Below are 22,062 nucleotides of genomic sequence, written 5' to 3' on the forward strand. Positions count from 1 at the left end.
ACAAGGACCTAGGATACCCTGGTTTAGTTCTTGCCCTGCCACATTATATGTCTTCCAATGACCCTTCAACTGAATTTTCTCATTTGTGAAATGAGAGAAATAATATCTATTTTGCTTACTTCACAGGGTTGATGTGAGAATCAAATGGGGCAAAAGTACTTTGAGCAGTACAGAGTTTGATAAAAGCAGGAGGTGGTAATAGGATGACACACAACATGACCAGTCAGAAACATCAATTTTGTGCAATATTTTGGAGAACATATCCCTATTTCTGGCTCTCCTCTCCCCTTCTAAAAGGCTTTTGAAATAGACCTAAATGGTTTTTGCTTAGATTGATACAAAATTAAAGACCTGCAAGAAAGAATGGACACCCTAGATGTCAGAAGGGAATACCAACGGTAAACGTAGAATCCAACGAACGCATGAAGATGTTTGTTCCAAGAAATGAATAAATATAAAGTCACCTTTCTACAACTTGACATTGCTCGAGAACCTGCAAGTATGATTGTGACTGTCAAGCAATGCAATGTCAAGGGTAAAGGGAGACCCCTTGTGTGTGACCTGATATCTCTGATTCATTCTGAACTCACTCACATCTTGTCTTCAGATCTGAGGTGAAACCTCAAATAAGTTAATGTTTCCATCCACATTAACTGATATAGAGGAAAAAAGTTCACAAAACCATGTGATGAGGGAGCAAAAGGAGAAGTGAAGGCAGTGTCTCCCCACTTAGCAAGATACAGTGACCTCATGAATGCCCCACATTCACTTCACCTAATTTGTATGTGTTCATATACAGAAATTAACAGGCACTTTCTCATCTGATTTTCCAGCTTTTCAATAAGGTATCCGAGGTAAAACTTGAGACCTTTAATTATAGTGGTTTATTGTTAGTGGTAGATGATAAAATTTGATAAGAAAGGCAGTAGAACAAAGATGGGCGTGATCTTTAAGTCAAGATGCTCTTTAAGAGTTAAAATGGTTTATTGAGGTAAAAAGTATGTAACAAAATGTTTCATGCTTACTAGGGCTTTGACAGCAATGGGAAGGGATGCAATAAGAAAGCATTTTTTAAATTATTACTTTGTCTACAGGCAATTTATTTTAGATAACATCCAATTTCTTTTAAGTCATTGGTTCATAGATCAATTATAATTTACATAATGGGTTGTCTTCTGGAAGCCTAGGAAAATATGCATTTAGTAATATTGTGGGCATATGCAAGAGAGCTCAACAGATAACTAGTTTTCCAGTAAGTATTTATTACAAGAGAATTTGCTAGTAAAGTTCATGTGTAGGTGCATGTATGTTAGAGTGTAATGTAATGAATATATTGTTTTCTGGACTAAAATCTAAAGTTTTCTCCCTATGCTGAAAATATTCTCAATGCTCATACTCTGTGGTCTCTGAACAAAAACACATCGGAAACATAGACTTTTGTTTTTGGAACTTTTATATTTAACCAACATCATAAACATACCTCTCACTGACCACCCATATAATTCTGTGGGAATAAAAAAAAATGAATCTTGTTCATATACTTGAACTTCAAACAGATCATGATGGTATCTATTGCTCTATAATTCGTTTTAAATCCATATGTAAACACTGAGTCCAACTAAGATATAAAAATGTAAGATAACTGATACTTTTCTTGGGATAGTGATCATTGTCATCTGAAGAGAATGGGCTAGGGTGATTTAAATGTAATTGAACTAACCATTTGGACTGTCAATTACAGTATGCTACAATATATTATATAACTGTTACATAATGCATAGATATCAGCAGTAGAGTGAAGGTTCAGCTCATGTAATTTCACTCTCTCCCAAAAGTGGTTCATATAATATGGTGTAAAGCAATGTAAAGAAATCTTTACAAGAAGCCCTTTATAAGGAAATAGTCATTATGTTATTCACTGTATATTAACGATCCATGTAATCTGTGCAGGGCTTTGTTACATTTTAGGACTACAGAACCAAGTTAGCTCTTCCATATTTTAGTAATATGGTAGAATAAATATGCAATTACATCTTTTCTAGTATAGTACATTTAAAACTCAGGAAAGTATTCAATCAACTTTTTTTTTTTTTTTTTTTGAGACAGGTTCTCACTGTTACCCAGGCTGGAGTGCAGTAGCACAAACACAGCTTACTGCATCCATGAACTCCTGGGCTCAGGTGATACTCCAGTCTCAGCCTCCTGAGTAAATGGGACTACAGACACTTACCACTATGCCCAGCTAATTTTTGTATTTTTTGTAGAGACAGGGTCTTGGCATGTTGCTTAGGCTAGTCCCCAACTCCCGGGCTCAAGTGATCTTCCCATCTTGGCCCCAACAAAAGGCAAGGATTACAGACATGAGCAACCATCCCCAACTTTAAGGGAACTTTTAGTGCAAGGTTGAGTTGGTGGGACACCAAGAGAATTTCTCTGAGAAAGTTCAGAGCTATTAGACTAGGCAGATATGTGCATTTTCAAGACTGAGCAACCAACCTCAGCTGGTCTGGAGCTACATTTTAATAAGCTCAGGGCATTGGTTCACTGGGGTGGGTGAGATTCTGCGTAAAACAACCCCTGACAGACCATCTACAGTATTTTATGGGAAAAACAAAACCTACACACAGTATGATAGAGGACATGTTTGACTTTCTCAACCTGGGTACTAGACGAGACAAGAGGATAAACAAACAACTACACCATGTATATGAATTAATAACATCCTCACAGGATTTATACCTGTAATTCATGTTAGCTGTATGGCCCAAATTTAAATGTGGTTCAGCAGGTCCTTGTTGGTTTACCTCCAGCTGTATGACAGTGGCAAATTTAAATCTTCTTTGGATCAAGAAGCTTCCCCTTCAAGCCTCAAAGAATTCACAGAGATAAAAGCTCAAGCAACATGACCCCTAAATGGAAAATTCATGAGCTACATGGGAAAAAAAGTTAACATGAAAACAGAAGGGCAGCAGACACAACAGTGGAATTAAATTCACAATTTTGGAATCATTACATACAGGATACTGTATAGGCATAAAGAATATTTTTAAAGTTTTTAAATCAAAAGAGATTATCAGAATTAACCAGGTAGATTTGAAAAGGAGCTTCAAAAAAAGAAACTTTTAAGCCAGGCATGGTAGCACACACCTGTAGTCCCAGCTACTTGGGAAGCTGAGATAGGAGGATCACTTGAGCCCAGGAGTTTGAGGCCAAACTGGGCAACTTGGGGGACCCACCCCCATCCCTCCACACAGACAAAAAAAGAAAGAAAAGAAAAGAAACATATAATAATCTGAGTGAATAATGCAGTGAGTAGATTAAATAGCAGAATAGTCATGACTGAAGGTAGCATAAGTGAAATATAGAATTGAGCAAGACTACGTAGACTACAGTCCAGAGAGAGAGGTGATGGGAGTCTGACGGAGAGAGTAACCATTAAGATGGTGTGAAAATGTCTGATGTTTGCTTCATTAGGACTTTGAAAAAAGGAACTAGAGAAATAAAGGCAGTTTTCAGAGAGTATAGCTGAGAATTCTGAGGAATTAAGACTTTAAAGCTACAGGTTTAAGAATTCCTAGGAAGAAATATTTTAACCAGGCAGATTTGAAAAGGAACTTCAAAAAATGAGAGAGATTTTTAAATTTTAAAAATGTTTTATCCTACAGGATTAAAAAAATTCAAATAGAAAAACATCCAGAGAAAAATAGATTGCCAAATACCTGGTTACTTACCAGAAGCAATGCAAGCCAGAAGACAGTGGAATGACGCTTTTGAAGTGGATTTACTCTAGAACTCTACCCAGTGTAGTCATTTCTAAAGAAAAGTAAAACATCATTTTCTGAAGACTTTAAGAACTGAGACTCTGAAAGGTCTTTTCACATTTATAGAATAAATGCCCAGAATATTTATAAAATGTTCTTCAGAAAGAAATCAGTGATCCAAGAGGGAAATGTGAGCACGAAAAGAAACAGAGCAAAGAATGTACATTTGACCCTTGAACACCTCAGGAATTGGGCATGCTGACTCCATTCTGTGCAGCTGAAAATCTGCATAGAACTTTTAACTTCCCCCAGACTTAACTATTAAGAGTTACTGTTGACTGGAAACCTTACTGATAAACATAAACAACCAATTAACACATATTTTATATGTTACATATATACTATATTCTTACAATTAAGGCATAGAAAAGAAAATGTTAAGAGAATTATAAAAGAAAATTATTTTAGTATTCATTAAGTGAAAGTAGATCATCATAAAAGTCTGCATCCTCATCACCTTCATATTGAAATAGGCTGAGGAGGAAGAAGAAGGGTTGGTTTTGTAGTCTCAGGGCTGGCAGGGGTTTAAGAAAATCCATGTATAAGTGGACCCAGGAAGTTCTGTGCTCTTCAAGGTCAACTGTATTTGTAATTCTAGAAAAACACTGTTCAAAGTAGTAACTAATTAATTTCTAGGGAAATTCCAGGGTATTACTATAATCATAGGAAGCTTGTACATGGGTAAAACAGACGAGTAATCACAGTTAAATCAGTCTAAAGTCTGTGGTGTTTGGGAAAAGAGGCTTGACAACTTTAGACTTTGTGTTGTTAGGTATTTGTAATCAAAAACCTAGGATTACCACTAAATAATAGAATGAGTAACAACCAAGCTGGTATAGGGAAAAAAGATGCAGAAATAAACATGAATAAATTAACAAACACCATTACTATAAATGGTCTTGCTCTCTAGTTAGAGACTTATTGATAGTCTAGTTTCAAAAAAGACAAAATTATATTTTGTTTATAAGAGACATAATGTGAACATAGAGTATTTGAAAGTAAAATATGTATATACAAATTAGTCACTAAATATCTTGCTTTAACTGCAAGAACCATTCAGTGTTACTACATATTTATAAATGGTGTGTTTCATTAGGAAGATTAATAATTCCATTCTAAGTAAAACAAAATTGATAAAACTGCAAAGCATATTAACAAACATACAATGTAATAAACCTGATATGATGGCACATAAAGAATAATTGGAGAATATACATTTTTCAACCATATAGAACATTTATTAACAACGATCACAAACTTGGCCATTGGGTAAATCTCACAAAATCCAAATAATTGGTTCATAGAAATTATATTATTTTATCACAGTTTAATCAGATCATTATTGATATCAAAAGATAACTAATTACTCACATACATTTTAAAATATCAAAACATGCTCAGGTAACCCATGGGCCAAATAATAAACCAGAGCTGAGTTTAAAAATAGAGGCCCTTGTGGTTCAGTAGTACTGGGCATTAATTAATAACAGATACAATGAAATATAAGAACAGTAGTCTCATTATAGGAATTATACATTTGAATCAAAATAACTTATGAAGCCTAATGAAGGATTATAGTTAATAATTGCTAGGTTTTGGGGGAAAAATTAATAGTTGAGCTTGGAGTTTCCAAAATAAATTGTTTTCTTTTAAAAATTGATCATAGTTTACAATTGATTATCATTTACAATAATCTATTGTATATCTCTAAAAGAGAATAATTCAAATGTTTCTCACATTAAAGACAAATATTGAAGATGATAGATACCGCAATTACACTGAATTGATCTTTACAAATTATATAAAGGTATTAAATTATCACATGTATACTGAAAATATGTATGTCTCATGTATCAATCCTTTAAAATTTTGAAAAATGTTTTAAATTGATCATTTTTTGATGATCAAAGTGATAAAACCAAATACCAGAATGGGAAGATAATTACAAGTACATCGAAGCTAAAGATAGTCTGTAATCCCAGTGCTTTGGGAGCCCAAGAATCGAGATTCACCTGAGGCCAGATGTTGGAGATCAGCCTGAGCAACACAGTAAGAACCTCTCTTTACAAAAAAATTTTAAAATTAGCCAGCTATGGTGGCACACGGCTGTAGTTCCAGCTATTCAAGAGGCTGAGGTGAGACAGTTGCTTGAGCCCAGGAGTTTGAGGTTACAGTGAGCTATGATCAAGTACTCCAGCATGGGTGGTAAGAGCAAGAGCCCCTCTCTTAAAAAAAAAAAAAAAAGAAATTGTGTATGACAACCCAAAATTGATCTAAGTAGACTGTTCTAAATATCAAATTTGGAAACACTTATGACAGATATGACAGGAAAGAAATTAAGAAATTTGGGCAAAGGGTATGAAGAGAGTATTTACAAAGCAAGAAGCAGAAAAAGCTAATAAATAGTTGAAAAAATGTTCAACATCAAATATAATGGGCAGGAGGAGGGGAGCAACACTGAGATAACGGTTTTCATGTCGAATTGTCAGGGTGAAAGAGATTAAAAAACTCACATGTTGGGGTGTGTATACACAGGGTTTATTCAGATATTTTCTCCATATGTCATTCAGCTTGGCTTATGGCCTTTTTGTCTGCCATGCACAAAATTTAATTTTTTATAGTAATATTTTCTAGTTAAATATTTTTTATTGATACATAATAGTTGTACATATTTTGGGTTCTGTATGGTATTTCAATACATGGCATGAAATATCTAATGATCAAATCAGGGTAACTGGGTTATCCATTGCCTTAAATATTTATCTTCTTTCTCTTAGGACTGTTTTAAATTTTCTAGCTATTTGGAAATACACAATAAGCTATTGTTAACTATTGATTCTATTGTGCTATTGATTCTATTGTGCTATTGAACGCTAGACCTTATTCATTCTATCTAACTGTATTTTTGTACCCATTAACCAACTCCTTGTTATCCCCACACTCCTATCCTTCCCGGCCTCTGCTAATCATCATTCTACTCTGCTTTAATGATCAGCTTTCTTAGCTTTCACGTATTTGTCTTCCTGCTCCTAGCTATGTCACTTAGTTTAATTACCTCCAGTACTACCCATGTTGAAAATGTCAGGATTCCTTTTTTTCAGACAGGGTCTTACTCTGTCAGCCAGCCTGGAGTACAGTGGCATGATCACGGTTCACTGCAGCCTTGATCTTCCAGGCTCAAGTGATTCTTCCACTTCAGCCTCCCAAGTATCTAGGACAATAGGTGTGTGCCACCACACCTGGCTACTGGCTAATTTCTTTTTTATTTTTATAGAGATACACTTCCTGTCTTACCTAGGCTGACTCCAAACTCCTGAGCTCATGTAATTCTCCTGTCTTAGCCTCCCAAAGTATTGGGATTACAGACCAGAGCCACCACACCTGGCCAGGCCAGGATTTTTTTTTTTTTTTTTTTTTTTTTGGCTGACTAACATTCCATTGAGTACATATGCCAGATTTTCTTATTCATTCATCTGTTGATGGACACCTGTCTTGGCTATTGTGAATAGTGCTGCTGTAAACATAGGTGTGCTGATGTCTTTTCAGTATGCTGATTTCCTTTCTTTTGGATATACACCCAGCTATGGGATTGCTGGATAATGTGCTAGATCTATTTTTAGGTTTCTGAGGAGCCTCCATACAGTTTTCTGTGGTGGCCATACTAATTTACATTCCCAGCAGCAGTATTCTCTCCTCCCTGCATTCTCACCAGCATTTGTTATTTTCTGTCTTTTTGATAATAGTCATCTTAACTGGGGTAAGATATCTCATTGTGGTTCTGATTTACATTTCCCAGATGATTAGTGATGTTAAGCATTTTTTTCACATATACTTAGGCCAATTATATGTCTTCTTTTGTGAAATCATTTGCCCATTTTTAAATTGGATTACTTGGCTTTTTGCTATGTATCTGCTATTTGCAGATATTTTCTCTTGTTATGCAAGTTGTCTTTTTACCCTGTTAATAGTTTCCTTTGCTGTGGAGAAGGTTTTTTAGCTTTATGTAATCCCATGTGTCTATTTTTGCTTTCATTGCCTGAGCTCTTGAGGTATTACCCAAAAAAATCTCTGCCCAGACCAATGTCCCAAAGCATTTCTTCAATATTTTCTTCTAGTAGTTTCATAGTTTTGGGTCTTAAATGTTAATTTGATTTCCATATAAAGTAAGAGATAGGGGCATATAGTTCCATCCTTTTATATTTGGAAATCCGGATTTCACAGCATTATTTATTGAAGATCCTATTTTTTCCTCAGTATCTGTTCTCAACATCTTTGTCAAAAGTGAGTTGGCTGTATATGCATTGATTAATTTCTTTGTTATCTATTCTGTTCTTTCGGTCTATGTGTCTGTTTCTATGCTAGTACCATGCTGTTTGGGTTACTACAACTTTAGTGCCTTTTAAATTCTGGTAGTGAGATTCTTCCAGCTTTGTTATTTTGCTTGGGATTGTTTGGGCTATTTGAAATCTTTTGTGGTTTCGTATGAATTTTAGAATTTTTTTCTATTTTTGTGAAGAATGTCATTGGTATTTTGATAGGGACTACATTGAATCTGTAGATTGCTTTGGGTAGTATGGACATTTTAACAATATTAAGTCTTTCAGTCCAGGAGCATGGAACAGCTTTTCATTTGTTCGTGTTCTCTTCAGTTTCTTTGATCTTTTTTTTTATAGTTTTCATTGTATAGTAATTGTTTCAATTGTGCAGCTTTTATGAGTTTTGGCTATATTGCTTTTGTGTGCTGTTAACAACTTGACAGCATATTCTGTACTCTTTGATACAGTAATTCTACTTCTAGAAATTTGTCCCAAAGGCAAAAAGTGCTATCTGTACTCAAGATTGTTCCTCGTATCCTTGTTAATATTAGTGAATAACTGAGCAAAGTGCCAGAAAAAGAGGACTTGTTAAAAAGCTTATGTGTATATATAGACAGATACACACACATACACAGACATGTTATTTATATGTATACAATTTAAGGAATTATGCAGTACATGAATAACCATTAAAGTAATATATGGATTAATATTTACATAGAAAGAAATGCATGATATTACTAAGTGAAAAAAAGCAGTATATATCCCTTTTATGTAAACTTGCATGTGTACCTATCAGTTGTAAGGAGCAACTTGTTTATGGTTGCACAGGCAGTAGTGGTCTGAGGCAGCTGTGCTGTAAAATTAAAAGCACTGAAATGGATTGGGGGGCTTGAGTTTTACTCATTGTTTTGCTAACTGTGCACCTCTTGACATACCTTTTCATACCTCTGGTCTTCCTGGATGCCCTCCTCTCTAAAAATGAGGAAAGGAATGGGCATTTCACTTTATTAGCAGTGACAGATACACCATATGCCTGTCACATCACTCTTCTGCAGGCGTGGTAGACGTCGGAAGTCAGTCTTAGTGTTCTTTCTCTGGGCTCACTCATGTTCTAGAATTCTTCTCAACACACAGTTTTAGGCCACTGTTTCTAAGCAAATTGTACCTTATATGAAAAACTTCTTTGCTGTCCTTGAAAGAGGATCTTAGATATTCTTTCAGCTAAAAGATTTCTGTAATATGAATACAAAATTATTGTGACAAGAACTAACAGAGAATGCTTTTCGATAAATAATTTTTTAATTTTCTAGTATCCACATTTTTTAAAAAAAGTAAAAAGGTAAAAAGCAACAAGTGAAATAAGTGTTGATAACATTTTATTAAATAAAATATTTTAACATGTAGCTGGTATAAAACAATGATTAATAAGATATTTTACCTTTTCATTTTTGCATACAAAATCTTTGAAATCCAGTGTTTATTTGAAGCACATCCCATTTCAGCTGATAAATTGTCATTGTAAATACTTGCTCTGTATTTAAATTTACAATTTAAAAAGCAGATCCTCAAACCCATCTTAAGTTTTCTAATAATTGAATTGAGTGTTCTTATGCTTAAATAAAAATAAAAATTGAGATGTCACCTTTCAAGTATCTGGTAGCACATATATTCAGTGACCATATGCAGATCAGTAGAAGGTTGGGGGATACAAAAACTTTTTCTAACTTTAACCCATCAAAGAGATTTTCCAGTTGGGAAAGAAAGATATCAAAAATAAGCATATCAAGAATATAACCCAATATAATATAATTAAGTGCTAGAAGTTTGCCATGGACAGACAAAGTGCTACTTGAGAAGGAAGTTCCAGATACACCACAGCTGGGTACTTTCTTCACCACTCGGAAGTCTGAGTAGTGGCAATGATGCGCTGACTTTGTGAGAATGGAGTGTCTTACTTTAGAAAGTATGTGTGTTCTGCCTGCAGGCACGGGACTCGCTGTGCTGGTGAAGTGGCAGCCGCTGCAAACAACTCACACTGCACAGTCGGAATTGCTTTCAACGCCAAGATCGGAGGTATGGGAAACAAACTTACATGCATATAGAAATGTGCCAGTTAAAAAAATCTGGAGACAGCAGATGCTGGAGAGGATGTGGAGAAATAGGAACACTTTTACACTGTCGGTGGGAGTGTGAATTAGTTCAACCATTAGGGAAAACAGTGTGGTGATTCCTCGGGGACCTAGAAATAGAAATTCCATTTGACCCAGCAATCCCATTATGGGTATATATCCAAAGGATTATAAATTTTTCTATTATAAAGACACATGCACACCTATGTTCATTGAGGCACCGTTTACAATAGCAAAGACCTGGAACCAACCCAAATGCACATCAATGATAGACTGGACAAGGAAAATGTGGCACATATATACCATGGAATACTATGCAGCCCTAAAAAACGATGAGTTTTTGTCCTTTGTAGGGACATGGATGAACCTGGAAACCGTCATTCTCAGGAAACTGACACAAGAACAGAAAAACACCACATGTTCTCACTCATAGGCGGGTGTTGAACAATGAGAACACAGGGACACAGGGAGGGAAGCATCACACACTGGGATCTGTTGCGGAGGACTAGGGGAGGGACTATGGGGGATAGGGAGTTGGGGAGGGATAACATGGGGAGAAATGCCAGATATAGGAGACAGGGATGGAGGCAGGAAACCACATTGCCATGTATGTACCTATGCAACAATTCTACATGTTCTGCACATGTACCCCAGAACCTAAAGTGCAATAAAATATATTTTTAAAAATAAAAAAAATTTTTTTTAAAAAGGGAGCCAGTTAGCTCTTTGGCTGACAGGCTTTCAGAATCCTTTTTAAATGGAGGTAAAATGGTGGGGCATATCTTTATGTAATAGTATTTAACTATTGCTGGCCCCAACATGACCATTTTAGCATGCTCTGCTAAATATATTTAGTTAAAGACTTCTGAAGCAGTAACCCTAAAATAATGTAAACAGTTTTCTTTTAAACAGACTTGAAAAAATGTAATCTCGTAGTGAAAATTGACATCTGTACCAAAATGCTACAATTGGAGCCTGGGTCAGAAAGAACTGATATTATAAACATTAGGCCATAATATCTCTATGGAGAGAAGCATTTTGTAATTCTCTCAAAGTAGAAAATACTGGTTTTGTTTCTGTTTTTTGTTTTCTTTAGGCTTAGGCTTTTAAAGTTTCCTTTCATTGTAATTAAAATGATAAACGGCAAAAATATCCTTTTGTAATCCCATAATGCAGTGATACTATTTCCATGAATCATTCAGATTATGTCTATACACAGGCACATATATGTACAAACTCAGTTATACATATACTTACTATAAGGACCCAGCCAAAGCAGTGCAAATTTAAGCATTGATAAAAGCAAATTCTTAACTTTCCCATTTGTAATAATCTTTGTAAGCAACAGCCTGGTGCCACAGCCACACGCACATGGGAAGAAGACATTGTCATAGATTTTATGGATCCTCATGAATTTATCATTATATCTGAAGGTGTTCTTTAGGATCCCCTATGGGTGTCGTAAGATAAATGAAGCTCCTGGAACTAGGTTGACCTCCTTGTTTCCAATGCACTATTTGTTTTCAAGTGGGCAAGAGTTGTGGAACTAAAAAACAAAAATGGCAATTCTTTCTAGGATAGGAATATAAATATATAGTTTCCCTAACATGAGATATTTAATGTAGACAATAATAGAAATAAGGCTTTCTGAAACTACTTTGAATTTCAGTCCACAGTACATTGCCTCTTTCTTTCCTTTTTCTCTCCCTGAATTCTTAGGAGTATGATTGTTTGTTAAGCCGTAATTAATTAGCAGGGAGCATCTGCTATTTATTAAGTGCAATGCATATGAAAGAGCTAAAGGAAAGAGGCAAAGAAAAAATTCTCCATTCCCCGAAGAATGATAAGAATTCTGGAGGCCCCTCATCGTCCCAGGAGAGATCAGAAGCTGCCAGGTCAGCCCTTCTCATGGTCCATGATATAGTTTCTTGCATACACAGACAGACAGCCCCAGGTTCTCATCATTACTCTCCAGCACAAACTCAGAAATCTTAATAATTTTGAAAGAATGAGGGGATGAACTTGTGAACTCACAGATAAACCAGTGACCTAGCTTACAGAACTGTATTTTTTAGAAGAAGAATGTATGGCGATGACTCAAAAATGTTCTAAAACAAGAACATTCTGAATAATAAATTTAACCCTAGACCCAAGGCATGAAGGCTTAGAGTTAAATGAGAAAAAAGAAGCAGCGTTTTACCTTTAAACTTGACAAACTAAAATAATTCCTTTTTGTGAAATTTCTCTTAGAAAATTAACATCCTCTTAGTATGATTTACAAGCATTTTTTTTGTGAACTTCACATCAATTGCATGACATTAACATAGAAACTGAATTTAGGTGTTATATCCTACTGTTATGTTGGCATTTAGAAGACTAGAGACCTTATTTGTGGCAATTACTGTGTTTATTTCAGACCTCATTGTACCAATAACATAGGTTCATTTTATGCTTTTCACAAAAGCATTAAACAAGATGGAGTAGTTCATCTGTCTTTGCTAAAAAAAAAAAAAAAAAAACCATGCAGATGAATTTTGAATGTTCAAATTGAATGAAAATAAACCAGTGGTTACTCAGGATGCAGTACATCGAGAGCATCATATAGGGTTTTTCACTCACACAGAAGAAACCATTGACAAACTTTCCAATTTTCATTGCAAAATTTTTAATGGAACTTGTTCATAACCTTCATTCTCCACCTCTCTTGTTAATACACATCTCCATTAAAAATTCAAAAGTCTAGAAGAAAGAGAGTTGAGAGATGTTAACAACCAAATGCAATGTCTTCAGAGATACATGGGGTGAAATGGAATGTTGGGTAGATGTTAGATAACAATGGGGACTTATTTCCCTATTTTTTGTAAAAAATTTTAAAGGATGAAAGATCATATCAGTCATGGAATTCAAAATGGTTTAACCTAATATTTGTATTTTGCACTAGGAAAGTGAGATAAAATGTTAACAGTTATTGAGTAGTGGCTACATATGTATGTTCATTGTTCATTCTTTCTGTTTTTCTTTGTTTGCAAGTTTAATAGTTAAAAGTTAAACGTTTTTAATGCACAAAGAAGATAGTTTCCTTAAGAATATTTTTATTTCTACCAGTATTCCCACCTCGTTTCACGTAGACTCTATCTAAAGCTGTTTGATTTGGGGTTTTATTACTTAATCCCCATTTGTTGGTAACCAATAAAAACTTAAAATCCTACTGATGATAAGGTTTACCTGAGGATTAAATCTAGCCTGTAAAAATATAATTTTTAAATGATACAGTATTTCAGTAATGGTAGAGCCTCCAAAATAAAAGGAAAAATGGAAAGCCTGACATTTTCATAGAATTTATTTCTGAATATCTTAGTATCTCTTTTTGCAAAATAGGGTTAATAGTAAATTCCTGTTTGATAGAAGTATACTTCAATGAAGATTGATAACTAAACATCTAAAACCCTTTGAGAATTCTTCGAAATGTTACATCCACAGAGGTTATTCTCATTTATTATTTAACATAAATAACTGAGCAAAAAAAGAAGCATTAAGTTTACATCAATCTATGATTAGGGGCTAATATTAAATATGAAGGACACAAGACCATTCTACCTTGGCAGCTTTCCAAATAGTATATGACTGCTGAAGTTAGATAAAATGTTTTATACCCATTATGAACACAAGTTATTCCGTGAAAAGTTTAAGGAAGATGGACTGCTCAAAGATCTCTTTGTCAGGTACTCATGCAGGAGAAGGATGAGAAGGTAGAAACTGTGGCAGCTGCTTTAAGAACTGGAACCTTAGGAAAAGCAAATGATGGATTAAAAAAATTATTTTTGCTCTTTTATATGCAATGTGACATCCTTTCTCCCCAAGATACTGCTGCAAAGTATACATTATCCTTTTGCAAGGGGAAGATATGATCACTTAAGTGTTGATTAAAAACGTATTATTGACCGGGCGCGGTGGCTCAAGCCTGTAATCCCAGCACTTTGGGAGGCCGAGGCGGGTGGATCATGAAGTCAAGAGATCAAGACCATCCTGGTCCAACATGGTGAAACCCCGTCTCTACTAAAAGTACAAAAAATTAGCTGGGCATAATGGAGCGTTCCTGTAATCCCAGCTACTCAGGAGGCTGAGAGGCAGGAGAATTGCCTGAACCCAGGAGGCAGAGGTTGCGGTGAGCCAAGATCACACCATTGCACTCCAGCCTGGGTAACAAGAGCGAAACTCCGTCTCAAAAAACAAACAAACAAACAAAATGTATTATTTCCCCTGAGAAGCCTACAGCTCTGTTATTTGAGTGTTGTGGAGTGAAGCCCCTGTAATGAGCTAGTTCTCCTTTCTGTGTTGAAGGAGTACGAATGCTGGACGGAGATGTCACGGACATGGTAGAAGCAAAATCAGTTAGCTTCAACCCCCAGCACGTTCATATTTACAGTGCCAGCTGGGGCCCAGATGATGATGGCAAGACTGTGGATGGACCAGCCCCCCTCACCCGGCAAGCCTTTGAAAACGGCGTTAGAATGGTAGGTTTTCAAAGCATGGAGGCTTATACTATGTGGATGGGTGATGATTCTCATACGAATAATCTATGGGTTTCTAGCTGCCGTCGAGAGACTTGGATGGAGCTTTTAGGCTGAGCCAGCAGTAGGCTAATGGAAAGAGGTGGTGAACATTTGGGATTGTGAGTTATTTCTGTTCTGCCAATGAACTAAGAGCTAGAGAGTTTCTTCTGAAAAGAACAGAGGTATATTACAGTGCTTAAATTCTTTCAAAGGAAAGACATTAATACATTAATCTTGCATTAGGAGAAATAAATTCTTAGGACTGTGAAACTGAGTGAAGATATTTAACACTCTCCAGGTAGTGTTAATAGATGCCCCTCAGGGCATCTCCCTTTTTTAAGTAGTTTCCCTAGTCTCTCTCACCTCTGACAGAGTATTATTTGTGTTCTAGCTCCGGATCTCTACTACCACATTGTAGAGATAATGCATTGTTATTTTCCTTAATTATACCAAAAAATTGACCACTCTCCCCCCAGAAACTTACCATACAATCTAATGTAATAAAATGTCTATTTCAAATTGTAGATCTTGAGAAATCCTGTCTTATTGAAATTAAATTTAAAATATAAAGATTCTAATCTTTGTAATCATGAAAGGAGGAGAGCTCCACCAGAAGTAATGTCTTTTTCTTATTCATAAATAGACCTTTGGGTGATTTAAAACATACATTTAGTCTTGTTCATTTAAGGCCATTATGACTCTGGCCTAGCCGCCTCCTTCCTCCACTTTTCTTTTACTCCTTATAATGTAGATGTGCTGCACTCCTATCCATAAGCACAGGCTGCTTTCCTTGTTCTTCCTGCATAGCTCTGTGCCCCATCCCCAAGTCCTACCACTGTAAGCCAAATGCTGTTTGACCATCAAGCCCCAGCTAGAAAAAGTTTACTTCTTCCCAGAAGCCTTCTCACTGCCCAAACTAGAATTAAATATAAGCAGCCCCTACCTATGCTTAGTATTCTTACTGGTATTACATAGAGTTCTTATCATACTGTGTTTTATATCAGAGTGAGTTCTGGGTCTGTCTTCCTTACTAAATTGCAAGTTCCTAGAGAGCTGTACTTGTGCCCTGCACAGCTCTATGGGCTTTGCAAAACCTAGACAGTGCATTGAATTCTATTGAGTATTCAATAAAAGTTATTGAATCAAATTTAATTTACTAAAAATGATGCTAACCACAGGGTTGTTAAATATCTAGCTCAGATATTTACAGTGGAATGCATTGTTGATTAATATAATGTTGCCACTGGAGTAAAAATAATAATGATTTCCCACATCTTTGTGGGATTTTGTTAGGGTTTTAATAGAAGGCTGAGCTAAGCTCTCTTCTAATTATTCCGAAATAGACTCGAGGAGAAAATGATATGCTTATTTTGTAGGTATTTCCTAGCTGAATGATAGTTCAGGTTTGGTTAAGACATTCACTTTTTTAGCTCTGTCAATTTTCAGCCCCCTATATTAGAGGCTTTTAAACCATAGGATAAGGTTTTAACTCATTGTCTACAAGTTTCTTTCAAGATACCTAACAGCAAATGAATATATTCTGTGTAATCTGGTGATTTCATGACTGAAGCCATGGACTAAAAATTGCTGTTATCTCTCTCTCTGTTTTCAGTAGAATGATCATTTAAATTAAGTAAACCAAGCTTTGTTCATATTTAATCATGAAATTGTACGTTTATGGCTCTCATAATGAAGAGCACTCTGGGCTTTCTCATTAATCTGAAAATACTTAAATTACTAATACACATAACTTCATGAATGAGAATATATATATGTGTGTGTGTTAGAACTCAGAATATATATATATGTATAAAGAATGCCCATATTCAATAGCTAGTTTTATTGACAGGCTAGTACATGTGTCATTGAATCAGAAGACATGAACCAACAATTTTCAAATTTATTTTTGCTGGGGAATCTTTTGTTCAATGGAAATCTTAACTGGCAGCTTAGTGTGTAAAAAATTTAAAATGTGGTGCTTAGGTTAAAAGAAGAGGAAAAAGGGGTTAAGATTAGAAATAAAATCATCTGAGAAAATTATTCAAATACATAGAAAGGTTATATTTAGAAATAATTTGGAGAAAATTTATACTCATTATTAATTATGAAAGTAACCTATGCCTATTGTAACAGATTATACACAAATGAGTGTACAGATGAACTTAATAACAGATTTCTCCACCCAACTGAGTAACCACTGTTAAGAGTATAGGCTACACGTTTCTATACTCTTGTGCATATTAACATGCAAACAGGGATTCTATACTTCCACACATTACTATTTGCACATAATGGTCTACCATGGGCATCCTTCCAGGGCAACCCCTAAGAATAGAACTCATTTATTTTATTTGTTTCAAATTTTTTAGAGTATACCATAATTAATTCAACATTCCATTGAAAATGTTTCAACGTTTGACTTAGGGAAAAAAAAGGAATTCAGTTTTAAACCAAACCATTTGTTTTTAGAGTGGAGGTAGTAACAAAAGAAAAACTATCAATAAGAATAAATTGTTTTTTGGTTCATAGCACTGCACATCTAAATATGGAAAAACAGTGGTGATGCATTTAAATGTGATGATGTCAACAAGATACTGTTTTCAGGTGTTTAATATAAACAGGCTTTCAGATTAGGCTAGGATTGAGCCCAATATTTGCCATTTCCTTCTCTCTAACCTTGTATAGATCAAATTACCTCTCTGCTTCCATTATCTCATATAAGTTAAGGCACTAACAGCATTCACAGAGATGTAATAAGTGTGAAATGAGATGATAATGCATATAAAGCAACTAGTATAATACCTGAAATATAAATGCATTTTATTTTTCACAGAAAAGATATGTCCTTCTACAAAACTTTGAATTTTTCCTAGCCCATCATCCTTCTCTCCTATGCTATTTCCATATTGCAGAGTTCCAGATGATTCCATTAAGTTACGTTTTGGGGTAGATTAAAAATAATACGATGCAGGCCAGGTGCAGTAGTTCACACTTGTAATCCCAGCACTTTGTGAGGCCAAGGAGGGTGGATTACTGAAGGTCAGGAGTTTGAGACCAGCCTGGCCAACATGGTAAAACCCCATCTCTACTACTAAAAAATACAAAAATTAGCAAGGCGTGGTTGCAGGCACCTGTAATCTTGGCTATTCAGGAGGCTGAGGCAGGAGAATCACTTGAGAGGTTGCAGTGAGCCGAGATTGCACCACTGTACTTCAGCCTGGGTGACAGAATGAGACTCTGTCTCAATAAAACATGATAGTATGATGCAAGTCAACATAGCCTTCCTGAGCTCTGTAGTGTCATTTATTTTGTTCTTTCTATGTCTGTACACACCTTCAATTTCACTTGCCTTTAAAAGCATACCTTCAATTTCAGTGAAATAACCTCTGGATATATAAATTCTGTCTAGTTATCCATGTTTGTAGCCCTGCATTTTGTTTTTGTTTTCCCAAAGGATGTTTCTCTAAATATCTATTAATATATAATTTAATATTTTAAGCAGTATATTTCTCTTTCCCAGATTAAAGAAATCTTTACTTTGTTTTGAGGCATCAGGTGAGAAGTAAACTTTATATTTGATAGTATTCTCATTTATATTTTTGTATCATACACATTATCAAAAACAAAGAAAACAATAAAAACAATACAATATTAGATTATAGGGTATAACAAAGAAATACATAAGTGATTTACTGGCTGAATTACTTAAGAAATGAAGAAATAAATAACTGATAAAATAATTCCTTCAGTTAGCTAGCTGAAAACCTACGCAGCAGCCTAACATCACTTTGGCCTATTGGGGTTTTAACCATGTCACCTACAAAAGTGTAAGAATTGGAATTTATTTGTTCATGATATTAAATTTATTGAGGTCCCACTTTCTATATACTGTAGATAAAGGGGTGAAAAAGACATCTGCATTTTGTATGTAATACATAAAAGTTCCTACATTCTAGCAACGAGATAGGAAACAAGGATAGAAACAATCAAGACTACTTCAGCTGAGGATAAGTGTATGAATGAAAGTAAACTGATTTCTGCTGAAGGAAAGCACAACAGCCTTAGTTAGGGAGGACAGAACATCTTCTTTGAGGAGGTGATATTTGAACAGAGACATAAATGGTAACAAGCCAGTCATATGAAGAACTATAATATGCAGAAGGAACAGAAAGAGCAAAGAACCGCAGGTAGGGAAAGATTTAGATGTATTTCTGGAACACAGTACTAATTTAGGTGTTGGGAGCAAGGTGGAACAGAAAAAGGGCAGAGGGAGATGTGTTGGAGGGGAAGGCAGGGGCCAGCTCAGCAGGGCTTTCTAAATCATGGCAGGCGTGTTCTGTTACAGTAAACCATGAGAGACTTTAAACAGAGTTGTGGCCTGACCTTATGCAATTTTTAAAAATCACTGCTGTGTAAACAGCAACTGTATGTGGGGTGACAGATGAAGAGGCAAGACTGGAAGATTGAAGTGGTCCGGGAGAATGCTGAACCAGGGTAGCAACAGCATCAAAGACCACAGAAAAGATGAGGCACCAGTAGAGAAGCCTAAGTCTCAAGAGAGATTTTCACAGAGGAAAAAATACATTTTGCTCAGGGAGTCCACGTACTGATTGCATCCATTCTTTCTGCAAGCTATTCAAAAATGTAGCAAATATTGAATTCCACACTGTTTCCTGTTTGTTTACTGTAAGATAGAATTTGGCTCAAAGAATGTAATACTGTTTTCAAATACTTTAACAAAATCAGAATTGATTCAGTTTACAGACCTTTTAGAACTAATGTGACAAAATTATATTAGAGAAACTATGTTAAACAAACTGTGTCACAGTTGACAACTTGCTCTTTCTCCTAAGGAATGTATTTTATTTGATGCTAAGTAGCTATAAAATTAAGAGCAAGAGTTAGAGTTATATAATTTGAGCTGCATACAAGTCATAATAATAGCAACATGAACATTTAACATTTTGTCCAGCTTATTATACTATAGCCATCTTCTAGGCCTTAAAATAAATGATAAATTTCATCTTCATGATAATCTCAAAAGATAGGTACTGTTCTTTCTCTCTTTTTTTTTTTTCTTTGAGACAGAGTCTTGTTGTGTCGCCAGGCGCCAGGCTAGAGTGTAGTGGTGTGATCTCAGCTCACTGCAACTTCCACCTCCTGGGTTCAAGCAATTCTCCTGCCTCAGCCTCCTGAGTAGCTGGGATTACAGGCGCGCACCAACACGCCCAGCTAATTTTTGTATTTCAGTAGAGATGGGGTTTCCCTATGTTGGCCAGGATGGTCTCAATCTCTTGACCTTGTGATCTGCCTGCCTTGGCCCCACAAAGTGCTGGGATTACAGGCGTGAGCCACTGCGCTGGGCCAGTATTGTTCTTTCTAATTTATAGAGAGGGAAAACAGAAATTCACCATAGCTAAAGAAGACAAAACATTGGCTTCAGAGAAATCTCATAAATTTTGTTACATGTTGTTGTTTCTATTTTATTTGGCACATCTGACCTTCCACCTTTATCTGTGACCACATACTCTAGCATCTCTTGTGTTACTGTGGTAAATTAATTGTTCATCTTCTACCTAAGGCCACCTCTCCATTTTTTCTCCGGACCCCATCCCATGTTGCCCCATCAAAGATCTGCCTCAAAAAATTATTTTATCATCAAAATTTCTCTCTCAGCTCTGTTATTACCATCAATATACATTTGTACTGTTCATCCTCCTGTCTTAAAAGAACAAGAGGAGACTCCCTCTTTGGTCCTTTTAAAAATAATTTCAACTTTATTTCAGATTCAGGGGTACTTGTGCAGGTTTGCTACATGAGTAAATTGTGTGATGCTGAGGCTTACCCAGGTAGTGAGTATAATACCCAGCAGTTGGTTTTTCAACCCATCCACCCCTTCCTCTCTCCTTTCCCCATTCCTATAATTATGTTCATGAGTACCCAATGTTTAGCTCCCACTCATAAGGGAGAACATGCAGTATTTTATTTTCTGTCCCTGTGTTAATTGCCTAGGATAATGGCCTCTGGCTACATCCATGTTGCTGCAAAGGACATGGTTTCATTCTTTTTCATGACTGTGTAGTATTACATTGTGTATGTATACCCCATTTTCTTTATCCAGTCCACCATTGATTGGGCACCTAGGCTGATTCCATGTCTTTGCTATTGTAACTAGTGCTGCAGTGAACATAAGAGTTTTTGTTTCTTTTTGGTATTTGCTTGGGTGTATATATCCAATAATGGAATTGCTGGGCTGATCGGTAGCTCTGTTTTAAGTTCTTTGAGAAATCTCCAGCCTGCTTTCCACAGATGGTATCCTATTGTGGTTTTGATTTACATTTCTCTGATTATTAGTGATATGGAGAATGTTTTCATATTTGTTGTCTGCATGTTTGTCTACTGTTGAGAAGTGTCTGTTCATGTCTTTTGCACGTTGCTTTATTGGATTTTTTGCTTTTTGAATTATATAAGTTCCTTATAGATTCTGGATATTAGACTTTTGTTGGATGTGTAGTTTGTGAGTATTTTCTCCTGTTCTGTAGGTTACCTGTTTATTGGTAGTTTCTTTTGCTGTGCAGGAGCTTCTTAGTTTAATTAGATCCAACTTGTCAACTTTTGTTTTTGTTGCACTTGCTTTTGAGAACTTGGTCTCAAATTCTTTCCCAAGGTCCATATCCAGAATGGCATTTCCTAGATTTTCCTCTAGGATTCTATAGTTTGACTTCTTACATTAAAATGTTTAATCCATCCTGAGGTAATTTTTGTACATGGTGAATGGTAGGAGTCCAGTTTCATTCTTCTGTATAGGGTTAGCCAGTTATCCCAGTACCATTTATTGAATAGGGAGTCCTTTCTCTATTATTTATCCCAGCACCATTTACTGAATAGGGAGTTCTTTATTATTTATCCAGCACCATTTATTGAATAAGGAGCCCTTTCTCTGTGCTATTTTTTGGTTGACTTTGTTGAAAGTCAGATTGCTGTAGATGTGTGGCTTTATTTCTTGATACTCTTGTTATGTTCTGTTGGTCTACATGTCTGTTTCTGTACCAATACTATGCTGTTTTGGTTACTATAGCCTTTTAGTATAGTTTTATGTCAAGAAATGTAAGCCTCTTGCTTTGTTCTTTTTGCTTAGGATCACTTTGGCCATTCGGACTCTTTTTTTGGTTCCATGTGAATTTTTGAATAGTTTTTACTAATTCTGTGAAAAAAAATGACATAGGTAATTTGATAGGAG

At 35.6% G+C, this 22,062-nt stretch overlaps 1 protein-coding gene across 6 annotated transcripts in view; it reads left to right on the top strand.

Annotated features, from left to right (window-relative positions):
- The window catches only part of PCSK5 (proprotein convertase subtilisin/kexin type 5), a 470,824-nt gene that overhangs the window by 162,982 nt on the left and 285,780 nt on the right, over window positions 1-22,062 (top strand). For all 6 annotated transcript variants that reach the window (XM_078366047.1, XM_078366050.1, XM_054254455.2 and 3 more), the window contains exons 6-7: window positions 10,125-10,213; window positions 14,611-14,783. In XM_078366047.1, coding sequence (XP_078222173.1) covers window positions 10,125-10,213; window positions 14,611-14,783 — 262 coding nt within the window. The remainder of the gene's footprint in view (window positions 1-10,124; window positions 10,214-14,610; window positions 14,784-22,062) is intronic.

The sequence above is a fragment of the Callithrix jacchus genome, chromosome 1 (genome assembly GCF_049354715.1).
Source record: "Callithrix jacchus isolate 240 chromosome 1, calJac240_pri, whole genome shotgun sequence".
NCBI lineage: Eukaryota > Metazoa > Chordata > Mammalia > Primates > Cebidae > Callithrix > Callithrix jacchus.